This window comes from Podospora pseudoanserina, assembly GCF_035222485.1.
Source record: "Podospora pseudoanserina strain CBS 124.78 chromosome 7 map unlocalized CBS124.78p_7.2, whole genome shotgun sequence".
NCBI lineage: Eukaryota > Fungi > Ascomycota > Sordariomycetes > Sordariales > Podosporaceae > Podospora > Podospora pseudoanserina.
The window spans coordinates 1,338,774-1,364,945 of record NW_026946672.1 but is presented as its reverse complement, the minus strand read 5'-3'; the positions used below and the strand labels follow the sequence as shown (position 1 = coordinate 1,364,945).

General features: G+C 54.3%; 8 protein-coding genes across 8 annotated transcripts; 5 read left to right on the top strand and 3 right to left on the bottom strand.

Annotated features, from left to right (window-relative positions):
• Window positions 1-89: 89 nt before the first annotated feature.
• Window positions 90-3,083, top strand: QC764_705560 (uncharacterized protein). Its single transcript, XM_062950210.1, has 2 exons — window positions 90-1,824; window positions 1,882-3,083. Exons 1-2 carry the CDS (start codon window positions 1,374-1,376, stop codon window positions 2,937-2,939), a joined length of 1,509 nt encoding a protein of 502 aa, XP_062796191.1. The 5' UTR covers window positions 90-1,373; the 3' UTR covers window positions 2,940-3,083.
• Window positions 755-1,168, bottom strand: QC764_705570 (uncharacterized protein; the record flags this gene model as incomplete). Its single annotated transcript, XM_062950211.1, has 1 exon — window positions 755-1,168. One exon carries the CDS (start codon window positions 1,166-1,168, stop codon window positions 755-757), a length of 414 nt encoding a protein of 137 aa, XP_062796192.1.
• On the bottom strand, window positions 1,729-6,558 carry TIF3 (Eukaryotic translation initiation factor 4B). The gene is made up of 8 exons (XM_062950209.1): window positions 6,286-6,558; window positions 6,103-6,156; window positions 5,918-5,962; window positions 5,855-5,860; window positions 5,712-5,792; window positions 5,363-5,647; window positions 2,141-5,303; window positions 1,729-2,075 (listed from the first exon to the last, which is right to left on the bottom strand). The coding sequence occupies exons 1-7, from the start codon at window positions 6,287-6,289 to the stop codon at window positions 4,138-4,140; spliced, it is 1,641 nt and encodes a 546-aa protein (XP_062796190.1). The 5' UTR covers window positions 6,290-6,558; the 3' UTR covers window positions 1,729-2,075; window positions 2,141-4,137.
• Window positions 6,286-8,115, top strand: QC764_705540 (uncharacterized protein). The gene is made up of 3 exons (XM_062950208.1): window positions 6,286-7,027; window positions 7,095-7,325; window positions 7,382-8,115. The coding sequence occupies exons 1-3, from the start codon at window positions 6,856-6,858 to the stop codon at window positions 7,777-7,779; spliced, it is 801 nt and encodes a 266-aa protein (XP_062796189.1). The 5' UTR covers window positions 6,286-6,855; the 3' UTR covers window positions 7,780-8,115.
• A 1,023-nt stretch (window positions 8,116-9,138) lies between these two features.
• FMP27 (Protein SABRE) lies at window positions 9,139-18,375 on the top strand (the record flags this gene model as incomplete). The annotated part of the gene is made up of 1 exon (XM_062950207.1): window positions 9,139-18,375. The coding sequence occupies one exon, from the start codon at window positions 9,139-9,141 to the stop codon at window positions 18,373-18,375; it is 9,237 nt and encodes a 3,078-aa protein (XP_062796188.1).
• Window positions 18,376-18,781: 406 nt separating this feature from the next.
• RRI1 (COP9 signalosome catalytic subunit rri1) lies at window positions 18,782-20,100 on the top strand (the record flags this gene model as incomplete). The annotated part of the gene is made up of 2 exons (XM_062950206.1): window positions 18,782-18,962; window positions 19,028-20,100. Exons 1-2 carry the CDS (start codon window positions 18,959-18,961, stop codon window positions 20,098-20,100), a joined length of 1,077 nt encoding a protein of 358 aa, XP_062796187.1. The 5' UTR covers window positions 18,782-18,958.
• Window positions 20,101-20,647: 547 nt separating this feature from the next.
• Window positions 20,648-23,549, bottom strand: MSE1 (Glutamate--tRNA ligase mitochondrial; the record flags this gene model as incomplete). The annotated part of the gene is made up of 7 exons (XM_062950205.1): window positions 22,932-23,549; window positions 22,801-22,873; window positions 22,707-22,744; window positions 22,267-22,653; window positions 21,919-22,212; window positions 20,860-21,806; window positions 20,648-20,801 (listed from the first exon to the last, which is right to left on the bottom strand). Exons 1-7 carry the CDS (start codon window positions 23,256-23,258, stop codon window positions 20,648-20,650), a joined length of 2,220 nt encoding a protein of 739 aa, XP_062796186.1. The 5' UTR covers window positions 23,259-23,549.
• A 324-nt stretch (window positions 23,550-23,873) lies between these two features.
• XDJ1 (DnaJ-like protein xdj1) lies at window positions 23,874-26,095 on the top strand. The gene is made up of 4 exons (XM_062950204.1): window positions 23,874-24,299; window positions 24,376-24,434; window positions 24,491-25,579; window positions 25,637-26,095. Exons 1-4 carry the CDS (start codon window positions 24,266-24,268, stop codon window positions 25,730-25,732), a joined length of 1,278 nt encoding a protein of 425 aa, XP_062796185.1. The 5' UTR covers window positions 23,874-24,265; the 3' UTR covers window positions 25,733-26,095.
• Window positions 26,096-26,172: the final 77 nt, after the last annotated feature.

The window sequence follows — 26,172 nt, the reverse complement described above, 5'->3', positions numbered from 1 at the left end:
TCAAGCCGTCAGGCAGGCAGGCACGCACAAAGCCGACGTTGCTCCCTCGGTCAAGGTAGTGGCTGTCGATTTCCATCCGGCAATGCTTCCTTCCAATCATCAGCTCATCAGCCGTCCTGGATTGGGTTCTTTCTCACTGAGCAAGGTTCTAGAGTACAAGCTAAAATGCTCCAAAACAAACATCACATGCCCCTTCCACTTCTCATGCACAACATTCTCTCATCCGATAAACGGCAGACGTTGTACCTTGCCTCCGTCATTTTCTCACATCTCCCCCTCCGCATTTCGATCCGGCACGCGAAAGCATAAAGTATAGGCGACCCAACAGTCTGGCACCCTAGCACACACCCCCTCTCGTTCCGAAAAGAATGACGCATGCTGCCGGGTTGCTTCCCGACCAACCCCTTTGCCGTTTAGTTGTTTGGGACCATATCATAGCTGGCCACATGGCCAACTGCTGAGCAAAATAAGAGACCGGGTATGTGACTACCCGCCCGGGTGTCTTGTTCATGTTTTCTGTCAAAGAAGCGATGTTCGGGGAGGGCAGCCACAAAGTCGGGATGTTTGATGCTTCGGTAAACCAAGAGGGATTAGACCCCGGCATTCGGCATGGAGCGTCCCTGGTCTATGAAAATCTGCCGATATGTCGTGCCAACAACGGCAGGACTCTCCTTGGCTGGCAAGAACTGAGATTGCGCCGGTCCTAGCTGTACCACCTTCACCGGCTGCATGTAGGCTCGCATCATTGCCACCCTTACATACCTAGCCCGACTCGTGTTTTTGAGGTGCTACGGCGCTGACAAGACGATGTTGGGCAGCGAGAGCCGTGGCATGACCGGGAACTTGTTACACATGCAGAGACTGGGCTGTGTTGGCAGCCAGAGAAGGCATGACATTGACATATGCGACCTGCATCGGAGGGGTTTCCCGCCTGTCTCCTCCTGCCCCGGGGTAAACCGTAGGGGGTGAGTGACATATGCAGGGAACTCGTGACGGGTGCTGTCAAGAAGTGGAAAATTATTGGCGGACGGGAGGCCGGTCCTGTTATGGCTTTTGGATGAGAGAAAACCAGGAGAAGGCGAGCTGCAGAGGTTGCGGGAAGGGAGCTCGGGTGGATATGGATACAGCATCGGACTCGAGGGGAATAGTGGTGGGTGATACCCGTCATGGAGGTTCGTTTGTCGGAAGCGGACTTGATGATATTGTGAGCTGTGACGGGAGATTAGTTAGGGGAGTTGGAGATGCTAGTGGTATGACATAGAGACAGGAAAGATATCAACATATAAGACTGCCGGCTTGAACCACCAAGAGATCTCTCAAGTTAGACAGCATCACTTCGAAATATACACATCTACTGAAATAAAACAAGAAAAATGGGTCAACTACTCTCCACTTCGTCTTCGAGACGCTCCCACCTTCTCCCATCCTCAGCTTCCAACGCTCCCCTTGGTAAAACTGAAGCCGACATTCTCCTGTCAGACTCATCCTCTGAACTCTCACACCCCTTTCCCACCGAAAAGAACAACGACAATGCCACCAATACTCAAACTCCCACTCTCCTCCCCCTCCTCAAAAAAGCCAAAGGCCACTACTACTACCCCGTCTCTGGCCCCAAGATTCTCGACGCCTGCGGCGGCGCCGGCGTGGCCTGTCTCGGCCACGGCAAATCCAACAAATCCGTCATCAAAGCCATCACCACCCAGCTCAGCACGGTCCAATACGCCTCCTACGCCCACTTCCGCGTCGACCCCGTGCTCCAACTGGAAAAGTTCCTCTGTGAAAGCACCGACGGTAAAATGGGAAAGATGTATCTCATGTCCTCTGGTCAGTTTCCCCCTCTTTTTTGTCTTTTCCCACCCATACTAATTGTGTAAAACACAGGCTCAGAAGCAGTCGAAGCCGCCTTAAAATTTGCCCTCGAATACCACGCCTGGAACGGTCAGCCGGAGAGGGTAAACATCATCTCCCGCTCTCACTCCTACCACGGAACGACAATAGGGTCGTTATCCGCCTCAGGACACACCACCCGACGACAACCATTCACCTCAGTCCTCAACAGGACAAACTTCCACCACCTCCCCCCCTGCAACCCCTACCGCAGCCCCCTCCCCGCGGAAGAATACCTCTCCTCCCTCCTCACCTCCCTTGAGTCCCTAATCACCACCCTCTCCCCCTCGACAATCGCGGCCCTAATCCTCGAACCCATCGTCGGCGCTGCCCTCGGCTGTGTCCCCCCTTTACCTGGTTACCTCTCCGGTATAAAATCTTTCTGCCACACCCACGGCATTCTCCTGATCTACGACGAGGTGATGTGCGGAATGGGCCGGACAGCCACCTCCCCTTCCCACCATCTCCACGCGTATCAATCCTTCCCTGAACCCGACATCTCCCCCGACATGATGACAATAGCAAAATCCTTCTCCGCCTCTTACCTGCCCGCCTCGGCGCTTTTGATCTCCACCCCCCTGTCCAACTTCCTGACCTCCCACAATAAAGTTTTTACTCACGGGCACACAAACCAATCCCACCCCGTCGTCGCCTCCGCCTGTCTCGCCGTCCAAGGCACAATCCAATCCCGCAACCTCCTCTCCAACGTCGCCGCCCAGGGGGGGTTGCTCCTCCACCTACTGCAGAAACAGCTAAGCCAGCACCCAAACGTGGGGGATATAAGGGGCAGGGGGTTGTTCGTAGGGATAGAGTTCATAGCCGACAAGACAACAAAACAGCCGTTTGAGCGAGAACTCGATATTGCGGGCAGGGTGCACAAAACCGCACTAAAGAACTGGCAGGTCCTGGTTTATGCCTCCCAGGGCTGCGCCGATGATCAAGGGAGGGGGGACGTCATCATGGTCATGCCGGCGTATGATGTCACTGCCAAAGAAATAAGAGAGATGGTGAGGAGGATCGCGGGGGCGGTGCGCGAGGTTTTTGATAGTTAATGGGTTGCATAAGGGTGGTCAAGTCGAAGGGAAAGGTCTCGGTTGGGCTGGGAAAGAATTCTGTTCGAGTTGGGAAAGGCTTTTCGATTTGGGTTGGGGAAAGCTTTGGGCTGGGTTATTTGTCTGTTTGAGCTAAATTATTTGGTACCAATCTGGACGATGGCTAGTGAGTAATCACTGGAGGAATAGGGGTCAATTAACAACACAATCATTACGCCATGTAATCGAAACATCAGTCCCATTGAGAATTTTCATCTTCACCATCTCCACACTTTTCTCTTTCTCTCCCTCGGGTCTAGACGGGAGAACAACATTTGGGGAAAACACATCCTCCCACCTCCACCATCCGCCATGAAACCCATCCACTCAACATCATCCTCACAGATTATACCCCATCCCATCTCTAGACCCGTCACGTTCGAAAACATGACAGACGCCCACAAGCACCTCAGACATGGAAAACAGTAAAACCTGACGAACAAGACAACACAACAGCTTCGGGTCAAATGCAGGCAGACATGACATGAAACAAGGAAATGTGTGTTATTTCCCCAAAAGACCAAAACAACAACAAAGAGATGACCAACGGAAAGCTCTCTTCATAAATAACAGGTAGAAAAATCCGGTAGAACCCTTCCCTTGCGTGGTTCCCTCCCACCCATATCTAGTAGAAAAGGATCCCGTTTCCTTCCCAAAAAGCCAAGACGCCATTTTGTGCTCCTCGATTGGAAAAGCAGAATAAAAACAATCTGCTGTGACGACCGAGCAGAAACCCCACACACCCTTCATTGAAAGCCCATCACCCGAGTAGGCGAGGGCCCCGAATCTAGAATCGAGAAGTTGCGTGTCATTCCCGTGCATAAAACGTCGTGGCTAAAAATCGAAATAAAAACGCAGGAACAACCCATTACTTTTTTTGGCATAACGCGGTCGGGATCGCCCAAATGCGCCGGTCCATCCAGGAAGGGCAGACAGGGAAAAAGCGGTTTATCCGTCATCCCCAAGAAGAAAGCGGCATGGTGATCGATGGAAAGAGCTTTCAGCGGCTGACACTCATCTGGAAGAGAGAACGAGGTCGGATGTCAGCGCCATGCCCGTCTATCCAAAGCAATGACGAAACATGCAGTTGGAAACGGGCAAGCGCCAGTGCTGGGAATCGAAAAGAAGCGAGGGGGCGTCGTGGTGTGGTATAATACAATCAAGCAAGGGGCCGGTTGCCGCCGCGGCGACCCTTAACCGGCTGGGTAACAGTGGTCCAGCCGTCATCATCGACAGCAGGGCTGGCGGGAGCCTTCTCGGTGGTGGGAGACAATGGACCGCGAGCATCGGTGGTTCCGTTGGACCGAGGAGGGCGTCCACCATCCTGGCGGGGTGCGCGGGGGGCACCGCCACTGCGACGGGGACCGCTGGGGGGGCCACGGGCTGGGACATCACCGGCTCTTCTCCAGCTGCCACTCTCGGCGGCGCGGGACTTGGGAGCAGGCTCACGAGGCTCGCGAGTTCTGACGGGAAGCTTCTGCTCACCCTCACCCTCCTGGACTTCTGGCTTGGTACCAGCAGTAGTGGCGGCCTCGGCATCAGCCTTGGCCTTCTCAGCAGCTTCCGCAGCAGCTTCCGCAGCAGCAGCCTCTTCAGCCTTGGCCTTCTCAGCAGCCTCGGCGGCAGCGGCCTCCTTAGCCTCCTTCTCAGCCTTGGCCCTCTCCTCAGCCTCCTGCTTGTCCCGGATGCGTTTCTCCTCGACCTCACGCTCGCGGGCAGCAGTGTCGATGGGGCGGGCCGCACCGAATGGGTTCGACTTGGAAGTAGGGGCAGGCGAGATCACATCAGGGGCCTCGGAAACGGTGCGCTTGGTGAGGTTCAGTCTGGGTCTACCAGCTGGCTGCGCAGCGGGGGCGGCAGCGGGAGAACCAGGAGCCTCGCTACCCTCACGAGACTTCGGCTCGACGGGACGCATGTTGTTGCGCCAGTTGATCTCCTTCTCAGCGGCGGTAGGAACACGCTCGGGACGCTCAGGGCGCTCGGCAAATTCGCGGCGAGGAGGGCGAGAGCCATCTCCACCTTGGCGTCCTTCTCCGGGACCCCAAGCGGCGGGGGAAGCCCTTCTAGCGGCGCTGAAGTCGGTGGTGTTGCGGGCACGGGCACCCTCGCGAGACTCTGGGCGCTCAGCAGGGGGAAGAGGGCCCCGTCTCTCCCAGTTGATCTCTCTGGCCTCTCTAACCGGCCTCTCGTCGTTGAACTCACGGGGAGGTCTACGGTCGCCGAAATCGCGGTTGCTACGGCCGCCAGTGTCAGCGAGGGGACCTCTCTTGGCACCCCAGTCAAGCTCGCGGAAGCTCTCGGTGCGGTCGCCGAATCCACCACGGGCTACAGGACTGTTAGCCTTGCTGGTTGGTACTTGGCATGTATATGTGATATAAACTTACGAGGATCAGCAACCTTGATACGAATATTACGACCCTCGAAGGACTGGCCGTCGCGGGTCAAAGCAGTCTTGAGACCCTCAAGATCAGCAAACTCGGCATAGGCGAAGCCCTTGGGACGGTTCTGCTCGCGGTCCTCGATAATGCGGACGTTGACGCAGTTGCAGTCGTGGAAGAAATCGGTCACACTCTCGACAGTGGCATCATACGACAAGTTGCCGAGATGAGCGGTATAAGGAGGCTTGGTGGGGAGCTCCTGGGGGAGGTTGTCGCGGAGCGAGTGGTAACCTTTATGATACACAATATTAGGATTCTTCTTTGTGAACGTCAACACCGCAGCAGTGCAACATACCCCGGTCATTGCCGTAGCTAGTGTTATTGCCATACGAGCTGGGGCCAGTGCGACGGTCGGTCGAGGGGAAGGACTGGGTGCCTAGGTTTGGTCAGTATTTTCTTTTCCAGAGGTGATTCGGATGGTGACGGTGAGGTGCATACCGGAACCTACAGACGGTCAGTCAAATGCGCAAAAGAAATTTCAATCAGTTCAGGATGACTTACCATATGTGTCCTCGACTTCATCAGCCCACGAGGAAACACCACCAGCTGTGTTGCTCAGTCAGTATGCAGTCGGGCGAAGCAAGGCTGCCACCACCATCACCACCACCACCACCACCACTAACATCATCCTAAAGATAATTTAATGGCGGTGGGGTCTTGGCATAGAGGGGGAGGGGAGGTCGTACTCTCGCCGAGGAATTCACCCAGAGACAGCTTCTGGGCTTTCTCTTTCTTGGGAGCTGGAGAGGAGAGGACATGTTAGCAAGTGAGGTCATGAGTAGCAACGTGTGTTTGTCGCGAGGGGTATAAATCAGAGGGCGGGGCAGTCGAGGTAGGTAGCGAAATGGAGGCGGGAGATGGTTGCTTACCCATGATTGCGGTTTAGTTGGCCACGCGCTTGCGAGACGAAGCGCGTAGGATGGAGTTGATGACGGGAACCGTGAGGGGATCCGTCAAGAAGTAGGTAGGTATCGAAAAGGGTCGAGTGATGGATGAGTCCGGACCCGAAAGCTGAAGCAGGCGGGTTGGTGGGAGGCGGAGTGGAAGTTTCGCAACCTTGGGTCAACTCGGTGCGTGGTTGTTGCGGGCGGCGGGAAGCGAAAAATTGCAGCGACAGGGTTGGTGGGCCTTCTTTTTTTTTTTCTCCCACCACCAGCTGAGAACCGCTGAGAGGCCAAGTGAATCGGCCGCTTCTATTATAGGCTAGACCACACAAGGTTAGACCCACACCCAGGGGAAGCTTTGGCACATCTGCAGTGGGGAAGCTTTCACAGCTATTAGATAGCTAGTATCTATCCATACTTTACATAAACTTGTGCTGAATGATCGACTTGAACTACTGCACGCTGTGGTTTGAGTACACCACACAAGTGAATACCAACCCACTGAAGAAAAGTTTATTTGGTTAGCCGTCTGAGCGCAGACCCCGAGAGTCAAAAATGAAGCGCATCGCTCTTTCAGAGGTCGACGAATCGAAAACAAACCCCAGTTCATCCTCACCAGAACAAAGGCCACCGAGGGACCAGATGCCGTCAAAAGAGCAAAGACAACTCCTCCCGCAAGAGGTGATGGATATTGTAGTCCCCTCCCTCAAAGTGGGCGGCTCGGCTGGTATGAGCCTTTCTCGTTGAGCCCCTTTTAGTGCAACTAGCAGAACAATTGCTGATGTTGTAATCAGGTGCCTGTGGCTTGTTTATGGGAGGAGCAGCTGGTATCCTTCGCGGTGCACCACCGGTATTTTTCTCGTTGGTTGCTGGTGGTCAATGGTTCGCCCTAGGTTCAAGTTACTGGGCTGCTCGGTTGGTGGCCTTTAACGCTCTGGGAGGAGAGGACAAGATTACTCCCGGAGACAAGCTCAAAGGAAGTACTTTTGCCGGTGCAGTCTCTGGTGTTGTCGGAGGATCTATTCGTAAGTCCAAGTCCAAGCGGTCTCAACAACAAACTCTATTTTGACCATTCCAACAGGAGGGCCGCGAAATATTATTCCTGGAGCCATCGTATGTTCCCTGCTGGGAGCTGGAGGGCAAGCCTTTGCCAATAGAAGGGAGGCCAAGCAAAAAGAAGCGGAAAAGGATCCTTCAAAGAACAAGCGGTTCTGGCACTCGAGTTGGAGTCCCATTACAGCACTTTCAGATCAAGATTATGTGAATCTGTTGGAGGAGAAACTGCTCCGAGTAGAGGCTGACATTGCCCTCATCGACGACCGCATCAGAGAGCTTCGGGAAGCCGACAGCAAGAAGATGGGGAATACACCACCGCCAACTGAACAGGTTCCTTTGATAAAGGAAGTCAAGGAGGCTACGGATAACATACCGATTCAGGCGGACAAAAAGGGTCAGAGTCAGTCTTGGTGGAGATGGTAATCTTAAGCGATCGATAGAACCCCATCACCGTTTCTTCTGGTGCAAAAGCTGGCCGAGAGCGCGAAACCTCCGAGGCAACGAAAGCCCGGATCGTATGGAAAGCTCATGATGACACCTATCCAAGCAATTGAACGACCGGCGCTTGGATCTTGGATGTGTTGAACCTGTGCGTCACAGACTGGCTGGAGAGGAGAGCCGTGCGGCGGTGAACGAGATGTAAATACGTGTATATAATATCTATATATTTTGCCAGCTACAATCAGATTATCAGATGGCAGCGAGACTACTCTGTGTTCGGATAAAGACGGCCAACTGTAACCTCACGACTCAGTTGTCTGATTTGTTTGAAGCACTGTTTGTTGCAGCTTCACCTATCAAATGAACGGGCCACCATCTGCAGCCGCAAATGGTTTGCTTCACGGCAGAAACGGTTGCAAGGTTTCTCGAAGCTGCAGGGACCCTATCGCAGCTCATGGAATGTCTAGATTGCAATTGGTTCCTCAGCAGCACACAAAGCTTCCTCGACAAGAGCTTCAACAAAAAAGATTCAATTCATCACCCCGCGTTTTCTTTCACTCACTCACTCACTCACACCTTGATCCTTGCGCTAAATGAGCTTGGCCTGGAGATCTTGTGGGAGACTGGCTCGACTGGCAGTGGACATGGGCGGTGGTGGCCGGCAGAAAAGCATCCAGAAGCTCCCTGCCAAGACTGGATTTTGGCGGATTGTGACCTGGCCAGGGGAAGTGACCAGGGTGGCATTGGTTATCAAAGCGATCATTCATTTCGCCCCAGGCCAGCGACTCCATCCCACTTCTGGAGCCTGTGGAATTTGGGGAATGGAATTGGGACCTCGACTCTTTATCAATTTCCCTCCCTTTTTTCCACACGGAGCACTTCCTTTTTGTTACTTTTGATACCAGTGCTAGTTGTCTTTTTTTTTTACTACTTCTACCTGCCGCGCCCTTAATTGCGCCACTGCGTTGGTAAATAGTCTGAACCCAACATCCATGATGACAAGTACCTAACCACACGACGTAGCATCGGTAGTATCCCGTGTACCTCTTGACAAGAAACCTCCCCTCCTGCTATCTGCCAGGCACTGCACCTCAACTGCTGCAAAGCTGTCCTCCGATCCCCGACCTTACCTACCTCGACGAAACGAGAAACGATCCCACACACCATGGCACTGCTCCCCAGGTCGCGCGAGTGAATGTAGATAGGCTGTCCCCTCAAACCTGTGACGGGGATCCCGTGGATTTGGAAACTTACACGTCCCAAGATACCACGAAACTGTATGCGACTGATGGACGTCACCACCTGCCACCAGTCCCTCCCCGTTGTACATACCATCTCGAGATGGCCCTCCTTAACCCGACCTTTGTGTTTGGAATCCTAGTCCTTCTCTATCTCTCGACCTTTGTTTTATTTGCCGTAATACGAATCATCACCGGCCTCTCGATCCAGCGCATAGGCTATTTCTCCTTCAGACGACTGTCCTACACCCCGCGCGATGGCATACGAATCGACATCAGAGGCCTCGGCCTCAACGTCCACCGACCGACCTTTTCCCAGCCCACCTGGCTCAGCATAGTCGTCAGCGAACTCGCCGTTACCGTCGATATCAAGGAGTTGGAAGGGAACAAGGCTGCGGGGCTGGCAGCAGGCAGCGAGGATTCGGACTCGGATAGCGATGGCGATAACGAAAAGACGAAGCTCAATGGCGCGGCTTCCACTCCTCCGGCTGCTGAATCGATGAAGGTGCCGAAAATCACGAGGCGCGAGACCATGTCGGCTGGGAGGAGTAAGACTTGGAAGCGCCTGACCAAGATAAAAGAGAAGCTGAAGCTGTTGCACCGCAAGGTGAACTGGCTTCGGATGGTGGATGTGGTTGCGACCAATTCCTCGGTCAACATTGTCGACGTGGGCAACGTGCAAGTGGGCAGTTTTACCGTGGCGGTTGACACGAGGTCGAAGATGGTCGACCGGGCGCGCTTCTTCTTGCAAGGGAAGGCAGAGAGGAGCCGTCAGAAACAGCAAGCGGAGTGGATTGTGACGCTGAGGAGTGTTCTTTTTACGGCCAATGGGGGAGAATCGTTGGAGGTTTTGGACAGCGCCACCCTGAACATCCACGGCTATTTATACGAAGCCCTCGACGGTCTCCGCGACGCCGCCATTTCGCTGAAGCTCGGCCGTCTACATGTCCCATATGACGATGTCAGCCACAGCGCGAAACTGTTCAAGCAGATCAAGAGCCAATGCAATCAGGAGTTTGCCCAATCCGATCCTATGGGCGTTATTGTCGATCAGGTGATGCAGGAGATCGATGTACCGGGGAGCACAACGAACCACGAGCTGATGCAGACCGTTTCCGACTCGAAGGAGCTTGTCAGCTCGATCCTTAGGGGCATCAAGGAGGTTCAGTTTGCTGTCAGCTATGTTGGTTTGACTAAAAAGATTGACCACGTTCGTCCTGGAGGAAATCCTGTGCTTCTAAACGCATCCATGAAGGAGGTGGGCATCGACCTCCACCGGCTCGACCCCAAGTCCTCAGCACATAGGATGTATTTTCCCTCAAAAGATACTGCCCACGAAGCATTGGCTGCCGCGTTGTCAGTATCCATCGGCCTTGACGATGGACATGGCAAGCCCGAGAGGATCATGTACATCCCCATGGCCACCACCACCGTTCGGACGACCCTCCCCTCTAAAACAGTCGAGCTCACCCACGAGGGCACCGCTGAGCAGCGCAATGCCAACATTTTATTCGCCAACTCGGTCGTCACCTCACCATCCGTCGACCTCGATCCTCGACACCTCCCTCTTCTTATAGCTATGCTACGACGAAAGCCAAAAGCTCCCAAATCCGAACCGCAGACACGGCACATGCTCATCTCACGCCTCCTCCCCAAGGCCAACATCAAGTTCTCCATGCACGAGCCAGTAGTGAGAATAGCACTCCCGCCGGTGCACAAAGGCGCTGATCCAGATGATTTTGATCTGATTATATCATCCATCTCGTCCATTTCACTGGACATGGAGTCGTTCCATTCTACGGTCGACCAGCTTCACTACAGCCTTGCAGCTACTATGCGGCTACAAACTCACCATCTTTACTACCAGACCTCGGCCGGAAACGAAAAGATTGATCTCCTCGAGACGGACTCGTTTGATCTCAAAATTCAGCTTAGCGCCTCGCCTAACGTCCAGGTGGTGGCGACGGGCAATCTGCAGACTTTCTCGCTGAAGATGGTCAAAGATGAGATTGGGGACGGTCTGAGGCAGATTGTACGACAGTTGCGACTGGACGTCGAGCCGGACAAGAGGGCTTCGTCAAAGACGGCGAGGCACTCTAATTTCCTGCGGGCGATGCCGGCGTGGCTGTTGCACTTTCAGCTGTCCTGCTCAGACTTTAGTGTTGAGGTGGCGGGTGTGGACAAGGACATCTCTGACGAGACGAGGGGTCTGGCGATTCAGCTGGATACGTGGACGACCGAATACCGCGCCCAGAGGCTTGACAATCTTCAGAGGAGGCCGTCTAGACGACGGGCGAGCAGTCGGGGGATGATGTCGCCCGAGACTGATCTTTTGAAAACGATTCCGATGTCTCCGAGGAAAAAGTATCATCATGATGGGGATGGGAGGAGGATATCGCTTCATGTGAGGGGGTTTGAAGCCTACATGATTGAGGCGGAGGACAAGTGGGAAGTGGAGCCGTTTTTGAATATTCCCAAGTTGGAGCTGGCGTTTTCGACGCTGAGTGACAACCAGGGGCCGGTGTTTCATGTTCATTCGCAGATTAGGACGGTGTTGCTGCAGTACTCGCTTTACAGGCATTATGCTGTTGCTGTGGCGGTTGCGGTGCTGAGGAAGGCGTTTGTGAGGACGAATGCTGCTGGGGGGGCAAGCCCGGCGACACCGGTGGTGATGGTGCCGAGTACTCCCAAGATGGGTGCGAAGAGGCTGGTGGTGGGACACTTGTCGCCGCCTTCTGCGGGGGGGACTATTCCGGAGCTGTCGCTTGATGGGGAGGTCGCGAGGTCTTTTGTTCAAGAGTTGGTGGCGGTTGATTTCAAGGCGACGCTGATCCAGATCAAGGCGGATTTACCTTCTGATCCCCAGGTGATGTTCCAGATATGTAACTTGGAGGCGGGGAGACATCGCTGGTCGCCACCGTTTTTGCATGCGAGGTTGATAAGGCTCTATGCGGAAGCGCCGAGGATGAGGAGGGTCTGGGCAAGGATCATCAGCGTCAAGAACGTGAGGTTGGACTACCGGGAGTCGAGGAAAAAGTTTACGGGTGGGCAGGTGCAGGATGAGAGGATGTTTGATGTGGTCTCGGAGACGATCAGGGTGGCGGTGCCGCATGATTTGGTGGTGTACAAGATTACGGACAATTTTGTCAACTCGATCAAGTCGGTGCAGCAGCTGCATCATCGGTTCAAGACGGGGACGAATGAGTATATTCTGGATAAGGGACCGGAGGGGCCGAGGAATGTGCCCAAAGTCTCGCTCCGTACCAAGACGTTGCTTTTTGAGCTGGAGGATGGGGCGTTTGAGTGGAAGTTGGGGGTGATTTATCGGGCCGGGAAGGTGGAGATGATGCAGAGGCAGGCGAGGGAGGAGGCGTTTAGGGTCAAGGTGAAGAAGATCCATGAGGAGGAGTCGAAGAAGGAGAGCGCCAAGTTGAGGACGAGGTCGGCGGCGTCGAGGGGGAAGACGAGGATGTCAGGGGATGGGGGCCCGAGGAGTAGGAGTATTGGGGCTGACCAGGGACGGTCTGGTGGGGGGGAGGGGAGGTTTAGGGGACGGGCGCCAAGGTATGATCCTGAGGGGGGGTGTTTGGGGATCAGTGGGGATGCCAGGATCTCGATCAATGAAGCGAGAGAGAGGCTCAATATTCATAACGCCAGGAGCTGGAAGCAGCGGATTGATCAGCAGTATGAGCTGTCCAAGAATGCCACCAAGGACTTGCACGCTGCGTTCTGGGGCCACAACGAGGTGCCAGAGGACTGGAACGACAGCGAAAAGATTCTCGAGGTCCCGCAGCGGCCAGCGTTGATGTCGGCGCTGCTTAGCGATCTGCACATCATGCTCGACAAGCCGTCTTTCCCGATGAAAGACCTGCCTGATTTCTTGCACAAGGTCGGGAAGGGCATGCCAAGGGATATGAAATATGCGTTGCTTGTCCCGATGAGCGTCAGGATCGAGATGGGCGAGGCGAGGATATCTCTGAGAGACTACCCACTGCCGTTTATCCATGTTCCCTCGACCAAGTCATCCCAATCCGCGAGAATGCAGGCTCTGTCCATGACGACGGACTTTGTCATTGCCGAAGAGTACAGAGGACCAGAGTCGATGAGAAAGATCAAAGTCCAGATTGTGCCTGGCCGGAATCTGGATCCAATGGCATCCAACCAGGGAAGCTTTGCGGTGGACGTCCGCAGGACCATCGGGCCTGTCAAGACTTTCTCTGACATGGTGATTGATATCCATACCAGCAATCCGACGAGGATCACCTGGGGGCCGTCGTATCAGCCTGCGATTCAGGACATGATGATGGCGATAGAGTCGATGACGAAGCCGCAGCTTGATCCATCTGAAAAGGTCGGGTTCTGGGACAAGATTCGGCTGAATTTCCACTCCAGAGTTCGGGTGGCGTGGAGGGAGGGCGGCGATGTCCACCTGGCGCTGAAGGGCAGTAGGGATCCTTACCAGGTCACTGGGAACGGCGCGGGCTTCATCATGTGCTGGAGGAAGGATGTCAGGTGGAATATTCACGCTGATGATGACCCGAAGCGGTTCATGACGGTGGACAGCGGCGAGTATGTCCTTGCTGTGCCTGATTACAGCCATCACGTCCGTGAAACGAGGAGGCAGCATGGCGAGGATGAGAGCTTTACCAGTGACAGCAGCTACAAATCCGGCGCGGCTTTCAAAAAAGTGGTCATGAAACTGTCCGGCAAGGTGCAAGTGATGGCCGGACTGGTGTTTGAAAAGGCTATTGTCAATGGTGAGAGGAGCTTCGAGTTCAAGCCTCATTACGATGTCATTCTCAAGGCGCCCCATCTCGCCAAGGCGGAGAATGGCGTGCCGTATGATGCCTTTCGCGGGTTCCGCAGTCAGCATATTCACTTGTCTGTTGCTGTTCGGGCGCCGGTTGATCGGGAGTGGACTGGGTCTGTCACGGAACCGTCTCGCAGCTACAATACGGTGCATCTCACCCCGAGATTCTTCACCCACTTCTTCGCCTGGTGGTCGCTTTTCTCTGGGCCGCTTTCTCTGCCTATTCGACAGGGTGCTCTCTGGCCTGGAAGAGAGAAGAACAGCAAGAAGTTTGGGAGGCATCTGGCTACGATCAAGTACAATGTTTTGCTGGCGCCGCTGTTCCTCAGTCACATCTACAAGCACAAGGATGTGGAGGACTACGCGGAGAATTCTGTTTCTGCGACGGGTATCAAGGTCCGGTTTGACAGCTGGATGCTGGATTTGCACATGAGAAGGGAGGAGTTCACCACTCCCGATCGTGGGCGGAACACCCAGTCTAGGACGAGCGGCATGAGGATACATGCTGGCCAGCTGGATCTTGTGTCCGCCGATGTCAGGGCTGTGTCGGCTAGCATTCGCGGCACTACGGCGGATGCGGTGACCAAGGCTTCGCTGTCGAGCTATATCGGGGATCAGGAACCTGATGTGGCGGACGTGTCGAGGTTCACGATTCCGGATAATGATTCGCGGTGGATTGACATGGACGACTTTGTCGAGCTGGACTGGATCCTGCCTACGGAGCTGAACCCAGACACCAAGATCTTGCCGCTTGCGTTTGCGCCGAGGGTGACGTATTTCCGGCAGACTGACATTGGCGGGCTGATTGATGGTGATCCGGACAGGACGACGCATTTTGGGAAGGAGCCGACGCATTTCTGCATCATGAGCCATGATGATGACCCTAGGAGGGTGCAGAGTCAGCTTATTCGGAGAAGGCTGGAGCAGATTGATCAGCAGGCGGAAATTCACCGGCGCACGCTTGGGGAGATTGAGCTGAGGATGGTCAGGGGGGATACCACCACTGCTGATCTGGGAGCGGAGTATGAGATCTTGAGTCGGCATACTGCTGTCTTGCATGGGAGGAAGGTTTTCCTCGAGGGGATGTTGAGGGAGATGACGCCCCGGGCTGCTTCGTGCAATGATGAGGATGAGGAGTCGACTGCTACGGAGGGGGACCTCAACCGTCCCGACTACTTGCGCGGTGATGATTCGGATGAGTCTGAGGTCACGGGCGAGTTTGCGAGTGACTTTAAGAACCGGTTCGTGGTGCATAATGTTCAGCTCAAGTGGAACAACACGTTGAGGAATATCATTCTGAGGTACATGCACCAGGTCGGTCAGCGGAGGGGTTTTGTTTACTACCTCTCTCGGCCGGCGGTCAAGTTTATCCTGGACTTGGTGGATGAGCAGACTAAATCCAAGACTGCGGCTACGCCGACGGGGACGGGCAAGTCACCGGATGCGAACGGTAAAGACCGGGATATTCAAAAGGATATTGAGGATAGGATCCGAAAGATTCTAGGGGACGGGAAGAAGTTCTCGGGGTCGACGGGGAATATCGACGCGCAGCATCCGGCCATGGCGGACTTGTCGGGTGGCATTGCGGATGAGTTTACGACGCAGAATGCTTACCATGTCCGGTTGATTGCCCCGCAGATTCAGCTGCAGAGCGACAAGAACAAGAAGCATGTCGTGCTCACCACGGCCAAGGGGATGGAGCTCAAGGTGGTGGACGTCCTCGAAAAGAGCCGGATCTCGGATAACGTCAGCGGTCTGGTGCAGAGGAGGTTCCTGGTCAACATGGACAGCACGCAGTTCTTTGTGACGCATCAAAAGTGGTTCAGCACGCAGCTGGTGTCAATGTACTCGGGCAACACGTACGGGACGCCGGCGGGGAGCTCGTGGCCGCCGTGGGTGCCGATGGAGGTCATGTTTGACTTCCAGGCGGACCCGTTCGGGTTCAAGAGGGTGGTGCAAAAGACTTCGGCCATGCTGAGGTATGATAAGTACAACACCCTGAGGCTGAAGTACAATGACGAGGTCAACACGAGCGAAGCGGCGGCGGTGGACAATCTGAGCCAGGCCGGCAGCGCGCAGGAGAGCAGGACGGACAACCTTTGGGTTGAGTTCCCTCAGGCGCACGCGCTGTGCAACTCGTCGCAGTATTATGCCATCTATGTCATTGTGTTGGACTTGCTGATGTACAGCGAGCCGTTGGAGAAGACGAGGAATGAGAGGCTGGAGAAGATCATGCTGGCGTCAGACTTTAGCGATTTGAGGGGGGCGCCGGAGATGGTGATTAAGCTGCAGGAGAGGGTGAGGCAGCTGGAGGACATCAAGACGCACTTCCAGACGCACTCGAGGCAGATGGACGAGAAGGGGTGGCAGGATAGGTTGGTGCTGGAGCGGGATCTGGCCGCGTGCGAGGATGAGCTGTTCTTTATGATGAAGGCCATCACGACGAGCCAGAGGAAGTTTGATCACTCGACCAGCAGCGCGCTGTTGAAGTGGAGCATCACGGCCAAAGAGATTGTGTGGCAGTTGATCAGGGACAACAATGAGCCGCTTGTTGAGCTGCAGTTGAAGGACGTCGAGTATGACCGGACGGACAACTCGGATGGGTCGCATATCAATTTGATTCAGGTGGGGAGGATACTGGGGTTGAATCTGCTGCCTGATGCCATCTATCCGGCCATGATTGCGCCCTACTTTGAGCCGAGTGCTGGGGTGGTGGACATTGAGACGAAGCCGATGATAAGGGTGTACTGGAATATGCTGGAGGCTATCGCCGGTATTCCCATCATGGATCACTTTGAGGTCAATCTGTTTCCGCTCAAGGTTCAGCTTGAACGAGAGGTGGGCAAGAAGCTGTTTGAGTATATCTTCCCGGGGATTGACGGGGATGCCCCGGCTGAGGGGAAGAACACGTCGCCTTTCATGATCAAGCAGTCGATTCCTGGGGAGGAGGAGGATGAGGGAGATAACATGTCCATCAGCGAGTCTCTTGCGAATCAGATTACGGATCACCTTACTGTTCCCGGGGAGCAGGAGCCGGAGATTCCAGAGTTCGAGACCCGGGCTGGTTCGCTTGAGCTGAGACTTCGTCCGACGTTGACTTCGGATCCTGATGAGGACCCCCCCAAGCACAAGGCTTTGAGTATCCACTCTGGCGAGGGGACATCCTTCCGACTCTTCCGCTCGGGGACCGGCTTTAAGGCTGTGAATAAGAAACGGTCGTATGACTCCCTTCGCGGCAGCACCCCCAGGCCGGGTGTTAGCCGGACCGGCACAGGCTTCTCCTCCAATATTTCCATCTCGGGCGATTCTCGCAAGGGCTCCCGCTTCGGCCTCCGCCACCGGTCAACTGCTACGGATGAAGAAAAGGCCAAGGCCCGATCAGACGATCTCACCAAGATGATCGACCGCGCCTCCAACTACATGACTTTCGCCTACATCAAGATGCCCTCTGTCGTCCTCTGCGTCTCCTACAAGGGCAAGGGCGAGCGCAACTTTGAAGACGTTCATGACTTCGTCTTCCGGATGCCAACGATTGAGTACCGCAACAAGACCTGGTCCAACCTCGACTTGGCTCTTGCGCTCAAGAGCCGGGTGATCAAAGCCCTGATCAGCCACACGGGTGCCATCATTGGCAACAAGTTCTCGAAACATCGGCCTAACATTGCTCAGCAGTCCAAATTGAGGGAGGTGGCGACCAGCTCGGTGTTGCTTGCCACTCCAGTTGGCAGCTCGATAGCGGGCGGTGAGTCGAGAGAGAACAGCGGGGACGACTCTTCTAGTATATACGGCGTTGGTGCCTCACCGGTGGACTTTTCCCGCTCGCCACCGCAGTCGATCAGGCGGGCGGCGACGGCGGCGAGCAGTATTCCTGTGCCAAAGTCTTCTGCCAGCCGGAGTTCGAGCATTGCTTCTTCGCAGCGGTCGGCGACGGTGCCGCAGCAGCAGCAAGCCTCAGCTGCTGGGCATGTGGTTGCTAACACGCAGGCTACCGGTGCTATACCTACCTTTTTGATGACGCAGCCTACACAGTCGACGATCAGCTCCGGGTCATCTTCTGCTCAGGAGGGAGGTAAGACTGGGTTTGGGAGTTTGCTGAGGCCTGCTAGTAGCGGGTGGTCGAAGCCTTTTGGCGGTGGTGGGGGCAGTAATGGGCAGCAGCAGCAACATCAGCAGACCAAGAGGCCGGGGAGCAGTGGGGGGTTGGGGATGGGGATGGGAAATAATACGGTGGCTTTTAGTAATTATAATGCGGGGGTTGGTGGGATGGGGATGGAGGAGGTGATGAATAGCGGCGGGGGTGGTGGGAGTCCGGAAAGGAAGAGGACGGGGGGGCATATGGGGTTTAGGGATAAGTTGAGTGCGATTAGGCATAAGTTGAAGGAGGGGGGTGGTGGGGGGCAAAGGGAGCAGAGTGTTGTTGCTGTGAGGGATCAAGGGGGGGAGATGGTGCTGGAGGAGGGGGGGGAGGATGGGGAAGGGGGAGGAGGGTTGATGAAGACTTTGAGTCATAGGAGTTCGAGGAGGCAGTAAAGGGGGTGTGGTTGGGAGCCTTGGTGTAGCCCGTTGTTTTGGTTTTTTTTCTTTTCTTACTCTCGTTTTGTGGCGGTGTCTTGGGTTGAGGTAGCATTGTAAGATGGGATGGTGATGAAGTATTTTATGTAAAGTTTATATTTTTTTTTAGTTGAGACACGGACTAGGGGGAGCTGCCGAGAGAGAGGAAGGGAAGCATTCTTGGAGTTCAAGGGCATAAGTCGGTGGGGAAGAATTAAGAGGAGTGCATAATAAAGCGGTATATACAATGGAATAACACATATTAAATAATTATCAGATACCCATTGCGACTGCCTTGCTAAAGTAACCTTCATATGGTTTGTGGGTTGCCAAGAGGAAGGAGCACTTTGACGGCAGGCAGAGGGGGAGCTTCCTTATCTTATCAGTGCGACCCCTCCATTGTCAACCACAGCAGCAGGCTGCAGCTCGGCCAGCTCCAGCTTACAACTCCCACCTTCATTTCAACAGTCATTTCAGAAGAGGTCGTTTTCCAAATTTCAGCGAAGAAGCGACACTATCAGTCACGCCCAGTTAGCCGATCGGCAAAAGGGGATCCGCCATCATGGGTACCTCTCCCTGCCTCTCTCTCCATCCCTCATCGATACTAACCATTGCCTACCTATGACAACAGAACTCCCACTCACCGACAAGCTCACCTCCAACCACCTCGACGCCCTCTACTCGTACACGCACTTCACCTCGAACCAACCCCCCTCCCACACAGGCGACCACGCGTCCAAACCCTGGGTCCAAGACCCCCAGTACTTCAAATCCGTCCGCATCTCCCCCGTCGCGCTCCTCAAGATGGTCATGCACGCCCGCTCGGGCGGCTCGCTCGAGGTGATGGGCATGATGCAAGGCTTCATCGACCGGTCGACCTTTGTCGTCACGGACGCGTTCCGCCTGCCGGTCGAGGGGACAGAGACTAGAGTGAATGCGCAGGGGGAGGCGGACGAGTATCTGGTTCAGTATCTGAGCGGGTGCAGGGAGGAGAGCAGGCAGGAGAATGTGGTTGGGTGGTATCACTCGCACCCGGGGTACGGGTGCTGGCTGAGCGGGATTGACGTTGAGACGCAGAAGCTGCAGCAGCTGCAGGGACCGATGGTAGCGATTGTGGTTGATCCTGACCGGACGGTGGCGGGGGGGAAGGTGGATATTGGGGCTTTTAGGACTTTTCCGGAGAATTATACTGGAGGGTCTGGGTCGGGAGGGTCAGGGGGAGGAGGGGATAAGAGTGTGCCGTTGGGGAAGATGGAGGATTTTGGAGCGCATGCGAGTAAATATTATGCTTTGGAGGTGGAGCATTTCAAGAGCACGTTGGATAATAAGCTGTTGGATGCGCTGTGGAATAAGTATTGGGTTGGGACGCTGGCGGGGAATCCGTTGTTGACGAATAGGGATTTTGCGAGTAGTCAGATGAGGGATTTGGGGGGAAAGGTGAGGGAGGTTGTTGGGGGTTCTGGGGGGAGGCAGGGTGGTGGGAGGTTGGCGGGGACGGGGGTTCCGTTGGGTGGTGGTGGTGGTGGTGGTGGGGGAAGCTCGTCGAAGGCACGGGGGCAGGATCTGGACAAGATTATTCGGGATGTTGGACAGGTTGCCGTTAAGGAGAGGGCCGGGTTGATGGCGGCGGAGGTGAAGGAGAGTATTTTTGGGGGGTTGAGGGAGAGGGCGAAGATGGGGGGTTGTGGGTGTAAGCATGAGTAGGGGAAGAGATATTGAGATTTATGAGAATGATTAATGTATGGCATTAGATATTTGGTGTTTGGGGAGCTGGCAGGATGGGTGGGTTACGGGTTACACAGGGACCATATTAAGATGGGGAGATGAGATACAGTTTTATTATTACAGATGAAGAAGACAATGCCATAATTGTGGTTGGGTAAGGTACATCATAGCTAACAGAGCTCTACAGGTATGGTACGTGCCAGAGATGACCAGATGAAACTTGTTTTGATAATTACAACCGAGTAGAGAGAAACAGAGAGTAGAGCAGTGAAGTTTATGCAATTGCCAAAACCGAGGCCATACCATCATCGCCCCTTTTCTCTCCAAAAAAAGACAAAAACCCAACAGACATATATTCCCACAAAATTGAACAACAGTATCAACATCAGCCGTCTATGGAGAGCCCCAGTGCTGTAAAGCCTTTCACCGCCGACAGCATTCAGTCAGGTGGAGAAAAAGCAATCCCGTTTCAGGCTTGGAGTATCGCCTTTTGCAAGACTGAAACCCCGAAAGGGGTGTGCTTTTTTTATTTATTTATACAGCTGACTGAATACTGCCGGCGATGACAAACCGAAGCTTTACAGCGCCAGGACCAGGCCGATCCCACCAATTCCCCACGCCCCTTTTGACTTTTCCCATCTCTTTTTCTTCTCACACAATCGTTTTTCTTTTTCTCCATCCTACATACAAAACTCCAACAACAACAGCAACAACAACAACAACAAGACAAGATCCTACTCCAAGATGATATCCCCCATCTCAATATCAGGCAGCACATCCGTCCACGACCCCGCCTCCACCTCCCCTCCCTTGCCAGTACCAGCACCGGCCGCCCCCAACGCCCCCTCCCCCACAACCCCAGCAGCAAAAGCATCACCCCCATCACCACCACCACCCTCCTTCGCCACCTCCCCCGCAGCCTCCAACCTCCTCACCGTCTCCTCCTTGCCCAAAACCTCCATACTAAGCGGCACCGTCAACCCCTCCTCCCCAGCCAAAACCGCCCACCGACATATCTTCCACGTGTTCCTAGTCACCTTCTCCCCCTCCTTAAACCCAATCGCCTCTTTTCTCTGGGCCAAAAACAGGGAGATATACTCCTTTGTCCACTCCTCCTCAGAAATACCCTTCAACTCACCAATCAACCAATCAACAGCCTGACTCAACGAACAAGGTTGCGAGTTGACCGTGACAGTAGAGATGTCAATGCAGGAGGTTTCAAGAGACGATCGCAGGGCAGAAGGGGATAAAGTCCAGTATAGATACCGCAGGGGGAAAAACGCCGGGGGTGTACGGGGGTGATTGTGCTCACAAGGGACGAGATTCCCCTCTGGGGTGGTGGGAGGGTTAGTGGTAGACTTTGCTAGGTGGGCTTGAGACTTGAGGATTATCTGCACCAGGTCAGCCACGTACGGGGCCGAAAAGATTCTTGGATTGGGGATCCGGTCGCCGAGGAGGTGGAGGCCGAGGGAAGAAGGAAACTCGGGGGAGGGGGACCGGGAGCGGAGGGACTCGACCGAGGATAAAAAGTCCATAAAGGGGGTGATGTGCCGAGTTTGCAGGTCGGCGAGCAGGGACGGGTTGGACGGTAAGGTTTGGGGGAGGAGTTTTAGGTGCTGGGTTTGGAGGAAGGAGAGCTTGGAGAGGGAGACGATGATGTCGCCTTTGGAGAATTTGAGGTTGAACTGCGTCGGGGGTTTAAATAGTCAGCTTTGGTTGGTGATAATGGAACGGTGTGCGAACAGGATGGGTAGGGTAAGTGAAGAGGGTAAGCTATGGGTGAGGTCCGGGGCTTACAATGTCAACCATCTCGTCCAGACTCATGACGTCTCCGTTGGGGCCGGACTTCTTTTTGGCACCCCCGGTGGCGGCGGCGTCCCGTCCGCGCCAGCCCAACAGGGCCACAAAATTCAGTAGGGTCTGGGGTAAGATTCCGTGCTCTTGATACCAAGTCATACTGACACCACTGTGGCGTTTGCTGAGTTTTTGGCGGTTCTCATCAACCAACAAACCCAGATGACCGAACTGTGGGGGAGCCCAGCCAAAAGCATTGTAGAGCTCGACGTGTTTGGGTGTAGAAATGAGCCATTCCTGGTTGCGTGTGTTAATCCTGTCGATCCGAAAGGGGTTTGTTTGTTTACTTACAGCGCCCCTGATCACATGCGTGATCTCCATGTGTTTATCGTCCACCACATTGGCAAAGTGATAAGTCGGAAATCCATCTCTCTTGATGATGATGTAGTCATCTTCAAACTCCTTTTTCCTGAAGTGGTTGTAGACGATGTCTCTCACAGCCGTAGGGGTCTTTGCGCTTCTGAATCTGATGGCAAACTTCTCGCCTTTGTGTGCCCTCTCCTCTGACTCGGCAGGTGAGATGTGACTGCATGTCCCAGGGTACAAAGTCGGCTGTCCGGCTGCATTTGCGATCCTCTTGTGTTCTTCCAGGGCTTCGGGTGTGCAGAAGCACCGGTAGGCTTTACCTTCAGCCAGGAGCTCGGCGGCATGTTGATGGTAAAGGGGCAATCTTTCAGACTGAGTCAGTCAGTGCCCGATGCCTCTTTGACAGTTACTAGGGGAAGTCTTACTTGTCTGTACGGACCAAATGGCCCGTTTACATCGGGGCCTGTCAAGTGGTGTTAATGAGCTTGGCTATGCTGACTCGAGCAGATGGTGAGATACCTTCATCCCATGAAAGACCAGCCCATTTCAGGTCTTCATACAGCTTGGACTCTGCATCTGGTACAAGTCGGCTCTAGATTGACTGTGTGAGTTTACTTGATGGAGAGTGAATGAGCCGGAGAGAGAATCACCTGGTCTGTGTCTTCAATGCGCAACACAAACTGACCACCAGTAGCTCTGGCAAGGAGGTAGTTGAACAAGGCAGTTCTTAATGAACCTAGGTGAAGATATCCCGTTGGTGAAGGCGCAAATCGGGTACGACATGGTGTGTCGGGGAGCTGGACCCTGTTCTCACGAGCTTGCCGGTCTGGGTTGTGAGAGAGCTTCGAAGAGCATGAAAAACATAATCTTTGCTGAAATATGTGTGATGCTTCTTGCGATCGCCTCAGTGAGGTGAGGGCTTTCCACCGGCCGTATGCTGACCACAGCTGCTGCCCCGGGAGGCTGTTTCCTCTCATCGTGTTCAATTCCACAGCTGCCCAGTTTTGGAAAGAATTGCATGTGTAAGTGAGGCAACAGTAGTTGATGCTGCTATGGAGCCAAGATGCTCTAGCCACAACGCCAAGAGAGCGGATTCCAAGTGTGGAGGTGACATGTGGCGTTGGGGCCCCTGCAAGAGAACTCTTGGCATTGGACCCCAAGCCCCCACTGCCCGATAAGAATTTCAGGTGGGGTTGCTGTACGATAAGATTTCAACATGGGATTTCAAAATTCTTGTCATTCATGGCCATGAGACATGGAAAGATATCTGACTATACCTCTCTCTATTCTCAAGATTGGTTTTATTGGCATGCAGAGATAGGGCAGATTTACGTGAGATTCGTCGCGGTAGACGATGCTTAGGCAGAGAAATGCAATCGGAAGTGTTGCCCTGTGATTCATAACCTGATAGATGCAGGCCAGACACAGACATGGGATGTTTAGTGAAATATCAGATATCACCTGCACATCACCTACCGGCTATCGGCTCCAGAAGTTCCCGCAATGGTCATTGTGTTCATCCTGAGTTCTCCAGGTTGAACTGGCTGCCATGTCTCTGGATGTAACAAGGAGCATTATGAGATTAGGATCAGTGGGGGAGGCTTGTAAGAAACATGAGTTTGGAAACGCTTGAAGCAAATAAAATGTTTCACCAGCCTTTCATCTAATGTTTGTTCTGAGGCGAAAGAATAAGATTTAAAAACTGTTTGCTTGCCCAGCAAAAGTTGGGCGTCGTGGCTCGAATCCTGGCACACTCTGGAGCACTTTTTTCGCTACAGCCTGGAACGCGGGGCGCAACCTTCATGGGCTAAAAATTCAGTTACAACACCACTGCTTTCCCAAGGCTCTACCATCAACCAACTTCGACACCACCCCGCCATCCCCGGAAAGCCACAGAGTCGCATTTGGACAATTGTTGCGGCATACGGCTATCACACGTCGGATCAATTTTATAGAAATCCGAAGCTAACGGGGTCTCGCAATCATGGACGGCAAAGAAGAAGATGTTGATCTCTACGGTGAGTCGCATCCTACATCCTTTAGGCAGCCTTGGCTGTCTGAAAGATTACTGACTGCGAATTTTCCTACTCGCAGCTCTCCTCGGCGTAGACAAGTCTGCCAGCCCAAATGATATCAAGAAGGCCTATCGAAAGGTATGTACTGTGCCACCACGGGTCTTACCCGGTAGACACTGACGATTACAAACCAGTTGGCCCTGCTACACCATCCCGACAAGGTCTCCGAAGACAAGCGTGTCGAGTCCGAGGCCAAGTTCAAGGCCATCACACAAGCATACGAGATTCTTCGCGATGACGAGAAGCGCGAACTCTACGATACCCATGGCATGGCTGCCTTTGACCCATCAAGAGGCGGCGGCCCGGGTGGTCCGGGCATGGACATGAACGACATTCTTTCCCAGATGTTCGGCATGGGCGGTATGGGTGGCATGCCCGGCGGTGGCCGTGGTATGCCCAGACGTCCCAGACGCAGCCCCGACGAAGAGCAGGCCTACAAGGTGACGCTGGAAGAACTTTATAAGGGGAAGACTGTCAAGTTCGCCGCCGAGAAGCAGGTTGTGTGCAGCCAGTGCAAGGGCAGCGGTGCGAAGGAGAAGGTTGCGCCAAATCCATGCGAGAAGTGCCGCGGTCAGGGTGTCAGAGAGATTCTCCGCCCATTCGGCCCAGGTCTCGCTCGTCAAGAAATTATTCGTTGCGACCACTGCGAGGGCTCGGGCAACTACTACAAGGAGAAGGACAGGTGCAAGAAGTGCAAGGGCAAGCGGACTGTCAAGGAGAAGAAGGCGCTGGAGCTCTACATCGACCGTGGCTCCATGCAAGGAGACCGCATCGTGCTCCAAGGCGAGGCAGACCAATTGCCAGACCAAACCCCCGGCGATTTGATCTTCCACCTTGTCGAGGAGCCCCATGACGTCTTCACCCGTATCGGTCACGATCTCTCGGCCGACCTCAATGTCACGCTTGCTGAGGCTCTCACCGGCTTCTCTCGCGTTGTGGTCAAGCACCTTGATGGCAGAGGTATTCACATCAACTACCCTCGCGGCAAGGTCCTCCGCCCCGGCCAGGTTCTCAAGGTCGAGGGCGAGGGCATGCCTCACAAGCGCGGTGAGGCCAAGGGTGACCTGTACCTTGTTGTCAAGATTGAGTTCCCCAAGGACGGCTGGCTCGAGAGTGACGACGACCACGAGGCGCTGAAGAAGCTTCTCCCTCCTCCAGGATCCCCTATTGCTGCTGACGAAATTGATGACGTCGAATTCACGGACGATGCGGACATTGAAGAGGTATGTTTTCTCTCCCCCGGACTGATGAAAACTGAACACTGCTGACTCAAATCTTAGATGGGCGCACACCAAGGAGACCCCAGATACAGCGGCGGGGAGTGGGAGGAAGACGAGGATGACGGTGAGGGCGGCCCCCAGTGCGCTACCCAGTAAAGGAACTTCAAGTGTAGGACGGGATTTTCGGCGGGCTGGGCGTTTGTCAAAAGACTGGACCAGACGGCTTCAGGATTAGTCCACTGTTGTGGTCTACAACACCACAGATTCAGTGAAAGACTGTGTCTCCTGATCGCCCTCGGATACTGGGTCTGTTGAGGGCCATGATGAGGCACGTCACCAAGGAGACTTTCCTCAACAAGGGGAAATATCAAGCATCGATAGATGATAGCGTCAGGTCTTTGAGGGGGCCGGCGCTGCTTTTTGAGGGTGATGTAGCATTTTTTCAGCAAGCACATAGACTCACATTTTCATAATGGATCATGGCTTTTCGGGGATCATATCATCCTCCAACTTCTCCTCGTATGTCCAGCAAAGGAATGCTGCCTCATATCGCTTGCATCAATGACGGAAATAGGGCTTATCGATAAGATATTTGG

What these genes read in the sequence shown, in the direction of transcription:
- QC764_705560 (XM_062950210.1), top strand. Translation starts at nt 1,374, where the DNA reads ATGGGTCAACTACTCTCCACTTCGTCTTCGAGACGCTCCCACCTTCTC. An exon ending in GATGTATCTCATGTCCTCTG is followed by an intron (nt 1,825 to 1,881) that starts GTCAGTTTCCCC and finishes TGTAAAACACAG; the next exon opens with GCTCAGAAGCAGTCGAAGCC.
- TIF3 (XM_062950209.1), bottom strand. An exon ending in TAGCTACGGCAATGACCGGG is followed by an intron (nt 5,648 to 5,711) that starts GTATGTTGCACT and finishes TGTATCATAAAG; the next exon opens with GTTACCACTCGCTCCGCGAC. An exon ending in TATCAAGGTTGCTGATCCTC is followed by an intron (nt 5,304 to 5,362) that starts GTAAGTTTATAT and finishes ACAGTCCTGTAG; the next exon opens with CCCGTGGTGGATTCGGCGAC.
- QC764_705540 (XM_062950208.1), top strand. Translation starts at nt 6,856, where the DNA reads ATGAAGCGCATCGCTCTTTCAGAGGTCGACGAATCGAAAACAAACCCC. An exon ending in CAAAGTGGGCGGCTCGGCTG is followed by an intron (nt 7,028 to 7,094) that starts GTATGAGCCTTT and finishes TGTTGTAATCAG; the next exon opens with GTGCCTGTGGCTTGTTTATG. An exon ending in TGTTGTCGGAGGATCTATTC is followed by an intron (nt 7,326 to 7,381) that starts GTAAGTCCAAGT and finishes CCATTCCAACAG; the next exon opens with GAGGGCCGCGAAATATTATT.
- XDJ1 (XM_062950204.1), top strand. Translation starts at nt 24,266, where the DNA reads ATGGACGGCAAAGAAGAAGATGTTGATCTCTACG. An exon ending in TCAAGAAGGCCTATCGAAAG is followed by an intron (nt 24,435 to 24,490) that starts GTATGTACTGTG and finishes ATTACAAACCAG; the next exon opens with TTGGCCCTGCTACACCATCC. An exon ending in ACGATGCGGACATTGAAGAG is followed by an intron (nt 25,580 to 25,636) that starts GTATGTTTTCTC and finishes CTCAAATCTTAG; the next exon opens with ATGGGCGCACACCAAGGAGA.